General features: G+C 51.8%; 1 protein-coding gene across 1 annotated transcript; it reads right to left on the reverse strand.

The window, feature by feature from the left end:
* Positions 1-57: 57 nt before the first annotated feature.
* On the reverse strand, positions 58-6,285 carry DNASE2 (deoxyribonuclease 2, lysosomal). The gene is made up of 6 exons (XM_055236425.2): positions 6,047-6,285; positions 5,729-5,909; positions 5,559-5,637; positions 3,134-3,298; positions 2,846-3,043; positions 58-1,212 (listed from the first exon to the last, which is right to left on the reverse strand). Exons 1-6 carry the CDS (start codon positions 6,130-6,132, stop codon positions 839-841), a joined length of 1,083 nt encoding a protein of 360 aa, XP_055092400.1. The 5' UTR covers positions 6,133-6,285; the 3' UTR covers positions 58-838.
* Between the last annotated feature and the right edge of the window lie 2,871 nt (positions 6,286-9,156).

A 9,156-nucleotide genomic window follows, 5' to 3' on the forward strand; every position in this document is an offset into this window, starting at 1 on the left:
GATGCTGCGATGCTCTTGTGTCCCAGTGCCCACCTGAAGAAAAGGTTAACAGCCTCGTCCACCAATTTCCATTTATTTACTCCTCAACAATCCTGATGGCAGGTATTGTTTCCCATTTTGCAGACAGGTAGACTGTGTCACAGACCGGTAGGCACACAATCAAGGTCATACAGCTAGGAAGGGGATGAACTGGGATTCAAAATCAAGTCCAAACTGGTTCCTGAGCCCTTAGGTTTTCTTTTTTCTTTTTTTTTTTTTGATACGGAGTCTCATTCTGTCACCCAGGCTGAAGTGCCGTGGCGTTATCTCAGCTCACAACAACCTCTGCCTCCCGAGTTCAAGCGATTCTGCTGCCTCAGCCTCCCAAGTAGCTGGGACCACAGACGCATGCCACCATGCCTGGCTAATTTTTAAATATTTTTAATGGATATGGGTTTTTACCATGTTGGCCAGGCTGGTCTCAAACTCCTGACCTCAAGTGATCCGCCCATCTCAGCCTCCCAAAGTGCTGGGGTTACAGATGTGAGCCACTGTGCCCGCCCACCACCCCCCCGCCTTTTTTTTTTTTGAAACAGTCTTGCTATGTGACCCAGGTTGGTGTAATCATTGTTCACTGTGACCATGATCTCCCTGGTTCAATCGATCCTCTGGCTTCAGTGGCTGGGACTACAGGCATTTATCACCACGCCCAGCTAACTTTTTTTAAGTTCTAGTAGAGATGTGGTCTTACTATGTAGCCCAGGCTGGTCTCGAATTCCTGAGTTCAAGTGATCCTCCCTCCTTGGCTTTCCAAAGCGCTGGCATTACATACGTGAGCCACTGCACCTGGCCATAAGGGTTAGCTCTTATAAGCTCTGCTGGGCTTCCTGGCCATGCCATTACAGGGCTGGTAGTTCTTCACCAGTGGTTGGAAGGCCTTCCAGAGGGCTGGTAGCTGGGCACACAGTGTGCCCCCACCCCGTTGCTCCTCTCCCTGGTTCCGATTCATGTCACCCACGCAGGTCCAGGGCCCTTTTGGGGACACGCACCATTTGGAGTGGTCCTCTGTGCTGTTGAAGCTTGGGCCGGCTGGTCCAGGGAAAGCTATCTGGTTCACATTCAGAACCTGCCAGATATCCGAGCAGTTAGAGGGCAGGATGCCTATAGTTTTGTGCCAGAACTGGACCTGCAGGTTGGTACCAAGGGCTGCCGCCAACCAGCCGGAGTACAGGTCTGCAAAGGATGGAGAGAAGGCACAGGTAGGGTCAGGGCCACTGCTAGGGAGTCCCTCGTCCACTTCCCCTCTCTCAGCTCAGTTTCCATATTTCCTTTTTTTTTTTTTTTGACATGGAATCTTGCTCTGTCGCCCAGGCTAGAGTGCATTGGTGCAATCTAGGCTCATTGCAACCTCTGCCTCCGAGGTTCAAGTGATTCTCCTGCCTCAGCCTCCTGAGTAGCTGGGACTACAGGCATGCACAACCACACCTGGCTAATTTTTTAATAAAGAGAGGTTTCACCATGTTGGCCAGGCTGGTCTCAAACTCCTGACCCTGTAATCAGCCAGCACCCTCCACCATGCCCAGCTAATTTTTGTATTTTTAGTAGAGATGGAGTTTCACCATGTTGGCCAGACTGGTCTTGAACTCCTGGGCTCAAGTGATCCACCCGCCTCTGTCTCCCAAAATGTTGGGATTACAGGCAAGCCACCGTGTCCGGCCCTAAGTGTTTTTAATTAATTAACATTTATTTTGAGACTGGGTCTCATTCTGACGCCCCAGCTGGAATGCAGTGGCAGGATCACGACTCACTTGCAGCCTCAACCTCCTGGGCTCAAGCTATTCTCCCACCTCAGCCTCCTGAGTAGTGGGTACTACACGTGTGTGCCACTATACCCCACTAATTAAATTTTTTTTGTAGAGATGGGGTCCTGCTATGTTGCCCAGGCTGGTCTCAAGCTCCTGGACTCAAGCGATCCTCCTGCCTCGACTGGGATTACAGGTGTGAGCCACTGTGCCTGGCCTATTTATTTGTATTTATTTATTTATTTTGAGACAGAGTCTCACTCTGTCACCCAGGCTGGAGTACAGTGGCACAATCTTGGCTCACTGCAAGCTCCACCTTCCAGGTTCACGCCATTCTCCTGCCTCAGCCTCCCGAGTAACTGGGACTACAGGCGCCCGCCACCATGACCGGCTAATTTTTGTACTTTTAGTAGAGACAGAGTTTCACCATGTTAGCCAGGATGGTCTGGATCTCCTGACCTCATGATCTGCCCGCCTCGGCCTCCCAAAGTGCTGGGATTACAGGCATGAGCCACTGCACCCAGCCTATTTATTTGTTTTTAAATAAAGACAGGGTCTTGCTCTGTCGTCCAGGCTGGAGTGCAGTAGAGTCACCATAGCTCACTGCAGTCTGAAACTCTGGGCTCAATTTATCCTCCTGCCTCAGCCTCCCAAGTGCCTGGCTAATTTTTAATTTTGTAGAGATGAGGTCTTGCTATGTTGCCCAGGCTTGTCTTGGACACCTGTCTTCAAATGATCCTCCTGCCCCAGCCTCCCAGGTAACTGGGATTACAGGAGTGAGGCGCCACCTCTGTTGCCCAAATGACTTACATGCACCACTTCATTCACAGTTTTTTAAGTAGATGTCAGTATCCCCATTTTTCAGATGAGTAGACCAAGGCTCAGGTGAAATCATACATCACACAGCCAGAATCCAGGGTTTGAACCCAGGTCTGTTCACTGATCATGTGATTATAGCTCCCAAACGGACCTGGTCTCTACCCCTGACTCGAACTCAGCCATGGCCACACCAGTCACCCCGTCTGCAGAGAAGGAGCTCTCCAACCCTCAACCTTGAGACTCACCATCTCCAAATTTGCTGAACTTGGCAAAGCTCTGGAAAACAGCCCCGGCCTGGGATGTGAGTGTGATGCTGCTGTTCCAGGGTTCGTGGCTAACGTGGTGGCCCTTGACCACATTCTCCAAGTTGGGGAATTCCTGGGCAAAGATCCCTTCCAGCTGGTAGTTATAGACCTGGGGGTAGGTGTAGGTCAGCTGCTTGCCTGGAGGACAAGGGGAGGAGGAAATGCAAGATCGTTCCAGGTTCTGGTCAGTAAACCCAGGACTCATCCTGTGTCCCTGACTCCACTCACCAATCTTCGAGAATTGAGCGAAGGGAAAAGACACACAGAGCAGGGTCTGCCCGTAGGTACAGGCGCTATGAGGCCAGCTGTATGCAGCAGAGGAGGCCGGTGGAGGGAAGTTAGGTACACTGTGGATCAGCCAGAAGCCCCCATCGTGGTCGAAGAGCAGGACACCTGCACCAAAAGAAGGCATTAGAGGAGGTTGGGCGCAGTGGCTCACGCCTGTAATCCCAGCACTTTGGGAGACCGAGACAGACAGATCACCTGAAGTCAGGAGTTAGAAATCAGCCTGGCCAACATGGTGAAACCCCATCTCTACTAAAAATACAAAAATTAGGCCGGGCGTGGTGGCTCACGCCTGTAATCCCAGCACTTTAGGTGGCCGAGGCAGGTGGATCATGAGGTCAGGAGATCGAGACCATCCTGGCTAACACAGTGAAACCCTGTCTCTACTAAAAATATAAAAAATTAGCCGAGCATGGTGGTGGGCGCCTGTAGTCCCAGCTACTCGGGAGGCTGAGGCAGGAGAATGGCATTAACCCGGGAGGCGGAGGTTGCAGTGAGCAGAGATGGCGCCACTGCACTCCAGCTTGGGCGACAGAGCGAGGCTCCATTTCAAAAAAAAAGAACAAAAATTAGCTGGGCATGGTGGTGGACGCCTGTAATCCCAGCTACTCAGTAGTCTGAGGCAGGAGAATCGCTTGAACCTGGGAGGCGGAGGTTGCAGTGAGCTGAGATCCACCACTGCACTCCAGCCTGGGCCACAGAGCAAAATTTCATCTCAAACATAAGTAAGTAAGTAAGTAAGTAAATAAATAAATAAGTAAATAAATAAATAAAAATTTTAAAAAAGAAGGCAGGCCCCGCGCAGTGTAATCCCAGCATTTTGGGAAGCCGAGGAGGGCAGATCACCTGAGGTTGGGGGTTCAAGACCAGCCTGGCCAACATGGAGAAACCTCATCTCTACTAAAAATACATTAGCCAGGCATGGTGGCGCATGCCTGTAATCCCAGCTACTAGGGAGGCTGATGCAGGAGAATCGCTTGAACCCAGGAGGCGGAGGTTGCGGTGAGCCAAGATTGCACCATTGCACTCCAGCCTGGGCAACAAGAGCAAAACTCCTTCTCAAAAAAAAAAAAAAAAGGCAATTAGAGGGTATTGCTCTAGGCCTCCCAGCAAGCTCTTCTGCAACCAGGAACACCCTCAGTTTGCAGCGGGGCTTAGAGAGGGTGCCAGCAGTGTTAGAACCACAGCTGAGCTCAGTTTTTGCAGGCATAAACTCTTATAGTCCAGAATAATGCCAAGATTAATATAAGGTAAGGAAACAGGCCAGGTGTGGCTGCTCATGCCGGTAATCGCAGCACATTAAGAGGCCAAGGTGGGTGGATTTCTTGAACCAGGACTTTGAGACCAGCCTGGGCAACATGGCAAAACCCCACTCTACAAAAATACAAAAAGTAGGCCAGATATGGTGGCTCACGCCTGTAATCCCAGCACTTTGGGAGGCCGAGGCAGGTGGATCATCTGAGGTCAGGAGTTCAAGATCAGCCTGTCCAACCTGGTAAAACCCCATCTCTACTAAAAAATACAAAATTTAGCCAGGCGTGGTGGTGCACACCTGTAATCCCAACTACTCCAGAGGCTGAGGCAGAAGAATCGCTTGAACTGGGGAGACAGAGATTGCAGTGAGCTGAGATTGCGCCACCGAACTCCAGCCTGGGTGATGGAGAGAGAGTGTCGCAAAAAAAAAAAAAAAGCCAGGCATGGTAGGGGGTACCGGCAGGCCCAGTACTTGGGAGGCTGAGGTAGGAGGATCAGCTGAGCCCTGAGAGGTCAAGGCTGCAGTGAGCTGTGATACTGCACTCCAGCCTAGGTGACTCTGGGTGAGACCTTGTCTAAAAGAAAATAAAATGGGGGAAATAGATGCCCAAGGTCTGACAGGGGAGATCTCCCACCCTACTATGGAGGTCAGGGGTTAGCTTGGAAAAATGCATAGGAACTCGGCTGAGCAGAGTGGCTCATTCCTGTAATCCCAGCACTTTGGGAGGCCAAGGCGGGTAGATCACTTGAGGTAGATCACAGGAGTTCGAGACCAGCCTGACCAACATGGTGAAACCTCGTCTGTACTAAAAATATAAAAATTAGCCTGGTGTGGCGGCACGCCTTTAATACCAGCTACTTGGGAGGCTGAGACAGGAGAATTACTTCAACCCCAGAGGCAGAGATTGCAGTGAGCCAAGGTTGTGCCACTGCACTCCAGCTTGGGTGACAGAGCGAACTCCTACCGTCTCAAAAACAAAGAAAAAAAAAAGTTGGGGGGAATAGATGCCCAGGGTCTGACAGTGCAGATCTCCCTGACCACCCCATGCACGTCAGGGGTTAGTTTGGAAAAATGGGACCCGAGTCTCTCCCCAGCCCCCAATCCAGGCCTCACCCTTCGTGTGCCCATGCATGGAAGAGTCCTGAACCTTGCTGGGTTGAGGCGGTTGGTCATTGTAGAGCAGGAAGGCGAGCTGGGGGCGGATAAACGGAGGCAACGTGAAACTCCTCCCAGGCAGGGCGGCCCTAGAGTTTCGCCCCTACTTGGCCCGGGGCCCACTTCACCTGGCTGGTGTTGCTCCGGTACAGCGGCTGCAGGCTCCGGCCCACGGCCCCCTCCGGGCTGTTGATGAGTCGCCTGCCGTCCCGCCAGCCTCCGGAGCTCTCGTCCAGATACTTGTACTGCAGCCCTCTCTGCGCCGCCTCCCCGGACCCTCTAAGAGCTGGCAGCTTGTAGACCACGAACCTGGAGGTCGGAGAATGCACAGAAATAGGAGAGAGGGAAGAGAAGGCACCCCAGGGTTCCCCGAGGAGGTAGCCATCCCGGTCGAGTGACCCCCGCCGGACCCCGGGGCGATGGTAGGCCCCTTGCTGCGCACTCACCAGTCTACAGGCTGCCCGGAGTCCCCGTAGCAGGTCAGGGCCCCGGCGGGGACCCACAGCAGCGCTGTCAGCAGCAGCGGGATCATCGCTGCTATAGGGCTGAGATCCAGGAATCTGTGTCGGGACTGCGGGGCGCTGGGTTACAACAGAGGCCAGGACTGGCACCTGGCGCCTTTCACTTCCCTAAACTTGCCTGGGAACCTGGGCGGGGACATCACGAGGGTAGAGACTCCTCCCCCGAGACGCGACGCTGCGTTTTGGAGAGGCAAAAGGCAGCCCAGAGTCTGCGCAGACCACGCCCACGACGGGTCCGGCGCTCCAGCGTCTCCTGGAGCCTGGCCACCGTTCCTTTTCGTGGTAGCTAATCCCAGCCCACGCTCTTCTGTCTGACCCAACTCCTGCCCGGGTTTCTGGATCAGGCACAAGTTTGATTTTATTTTTGATTCCAGCCCTACAACCTGGGTCCAACTCTTGTGACCTTTGTTCTTCTTCCTTTTTTTTTTTTTTTTTTTTAAGACGGAGTTTCACTCTTGTCGCCCAGGCTGGAGTGCAACAGCACAATCTCGGTTCACTGCAACCTCCGCCTTCCTGATTAAAGCGATTATCCTGCCTCAGCCTCCCGAGTAGCTGGGATTACAGGCGCCCGACACCACGCCCGGCTAATTTTTGTAGTTTTAGTAGAGACGGGGTTTTTCCCTGTTGACTAGCTGGTGTCGAACTCCTGACCTCGTGATCCACCAGCCTCGGCCCCCGAAAGTGCCGAGATTACGGAAGTGAGCCACCGCGCCCCTTAAGAAGCGTTTGCGTTACAGTGGATCTTCCCTTTTCTTTTTTTTTTTCTTCCTTTTTTTTTTTTTTCCCGGACAATATCTTGCTCTGTTGCCCAGGCTGGAGTGCAGTGGCGCAATCTTGGCTCACTGCAACCTCTGCCTCCCCAGCTCAAGTGATCCTCTCACCTCAGCCTCCCGAGTAGCTGGGATCACAGGCACATGCCACTATGCCCAGCTAATTTTTGTAGTTTTTTTGGAAACGCGATTTCACTGTGTGGCTCAGGCTCAACTCCTGAGCTCAAGGGATCCACCTGCCTTGCCTCCCAAAGTGCTGGGATTATAGGCATGTAATCCACCCCACCCAGACTCCCCTTTTTCATTCTGCACGTTTTCTCCAGGATCCCTTGAGCTAGCAAAGAGGTGACTGTACATTTGTTTTTTGTCGTTTTGAGACAGGATAATGGTTTATCACCCAGGCTAGAATGCAGTGACTCCATCACGGTTCACTGCAGCCTCAACCTACTGGGCTCAAGAGATCCTCCAAGGTAGCTGGTACTACAGGCCTCTGCCACCACACCCAGATAATTGTTCATTGCAGAGATGAGGGTCTCACTACGTTGCCCAGGCTGCTCTGGAACTCCTGGGTTCAAGTGATTCTCCTACCTCAGCCTCAAAGGATCATGGCAGGGCAAAGGGCTATGGGAATCTGAGTACTGGCTTGAAACTGCCTTTGCAAAAATTACGACAGAAAATTATGTCAATGAAAGAGCTCTGACCTAATCAACTCCATCTTGCCTTTAATCTCCAAACTGCCCTTATTTGGTCATTCCTGGGTGTGGGGCCAAGCTAACTTTTTTTTTTTTTTGACATGTTGTCTCACTCTGTCGCCCAGGCTGGAGTCCAGTGGTGTCATCTCAACTCACTGCAACATCCGCCTCCTAGGTTCAAGCGATCCTCCTGCCTCAGCTTCCTGAGTAGCTGGGGTTACAGGCATGTGCCACATGCCAAGCTAATTTTTGTATTTTTGGTAGAGACTGGGTTTTGCCATTTTTGGTAGAAATGGGGTTTCACCTTGGGGCTCAGGCTGGTGTTGAACTCCTGGGTTCAAGTGATCTGCCTGCCTCAGCCTGCCAAATTGCTGGGATTAAAGAGGGAGCCACCATGCCCGGTCCCAAGCTAATTTTGGGAGGAATTTAGTTTATAGCTTAAATGATAATAGCCCTTCCCCAGACTAAACTGCCTTTGTAGAAATAATGAAAGGGCACTGGGTTAGGAGGATGAGAGGAGCCTGAATTCTGCTAAAATGTAGTCGTAGTAGTTAAATTATGACCAGCCATTATTTCGGCCGGGTGCAGTGCCTCACACGTGTAATCCCAGCACTTTGAGAGGCCGAGGCCGGCGGATTACCTGAGGTCAGGATTTCGAAACCAGCCTGGCCAACATTTCGAAACCCTGTCTCTTCTAAAAATACAAAAATTAGCCGGGCGTGGTGGCATGTGCCTGTAATCCCAGCTACCTGGTAGGCTGACACAGGCGAATCACTTGAACCCAGGAGGCAGAGGTTGCAGTGAGCGGAGATGGCAGCACTGCACTCCAGCCTGGGCGAGAGCAAGACTCCGTCTCAAAAACAAAAACAAAGATAGCCAGCCATTATTCTGGAGGTCACAAGGTTTGCAACTTCCCTAGTTATTTCTGCAAATAACATGACTATTGCAAAACCTAACACTGGCCTTTTTAGATGTCTTTTTTAGGCTTTTTGCATATCTGACAACTGGATGACTCCACCCAGACTAGCCACTCTATGGTCCCCACCCAGAAGCTGACTCAGCAACTGTTTTCCACAGCCCCAGGATTGCATCAAGGCGCCCATTCCCTAGCCCTCCTGCCCACCAAACTGTTCTTGAATAACCCTAGCCTCTGAATTTTCAGGGAGGCTGATTCAAGTAATAAAACTCCGATCTCCCATTTAGCTGGCTGTATGTGGATTAAACTCTTTCTCTATTGCAGTCCCTCTGTCTTGATAAATTGGCTCTATCTGGACAGTGGGCAAGATGAACCCCCTGGGCATTCATAGGCTGTGGACTCTTAATTGCAGGGAGATGTTTGCTGTCAATGTCCGCAGGGTTCAAGGCAGAAGACAAGGACGGTGTAGCCTGAACTGGGCGGGAAAAGAGAGGACAGCAAGGCCTGCAGTGCCTAAGGGGGCTTGTTGGAGTTGAGGGGTGTCACTGTAGTTTAGGAGATGAGGGTGTGTAAGGCCCTCTAATATGACCTCTAGGTTTACAGCCTCCTGCCATCTTCCAGCCTCCAAAACCCAAAAATTCAGGCCAACGCTTAAGC

The sequence above is a fragment of the Symphalangus syndactylus genome, chromosome 13 (assembly GCF_028878055.3).
Source record: "Symphalangus syndactylus isolate Jambi chromosome 13, NHGRI_mSymSyn1-v2.1_pri, whole genome shotgun sequence".
Classification (NCBI taxonomy): domain Eukaryota; kingdom Metazoa; phylum Chordata; class Mammalia; order Primates; family Hylobatidae; genus Symphalangus; species Symphalangus syndactylus.

Excerpts from the sequence above, each read along its gene's own strand:
- DNASE2 (XM_055236425.2), bottom strand. The coding sequence starts at position 6,132 with ATGATCCCGCTGCTGCTGACAGCGCTGCTGTGGGTCCCCGCCGGGGCC. Across the intron at positions 5,910-6,046 it reads TCCGGGCAGCCTGTAGACTG|GTTCGTGGTCTACAAGCTGC; the intron begins GTGAGTGCGCAG and ends TCCGACCTCCAG. Across the intron at positions 3,299-5,558 it reads CATGCATGGGCACACGAAGG|GTGTCCTGCTCTTCGACCAC; the intron begins GTGAGGCCTGGA and ends CTTTTGGTGCAG.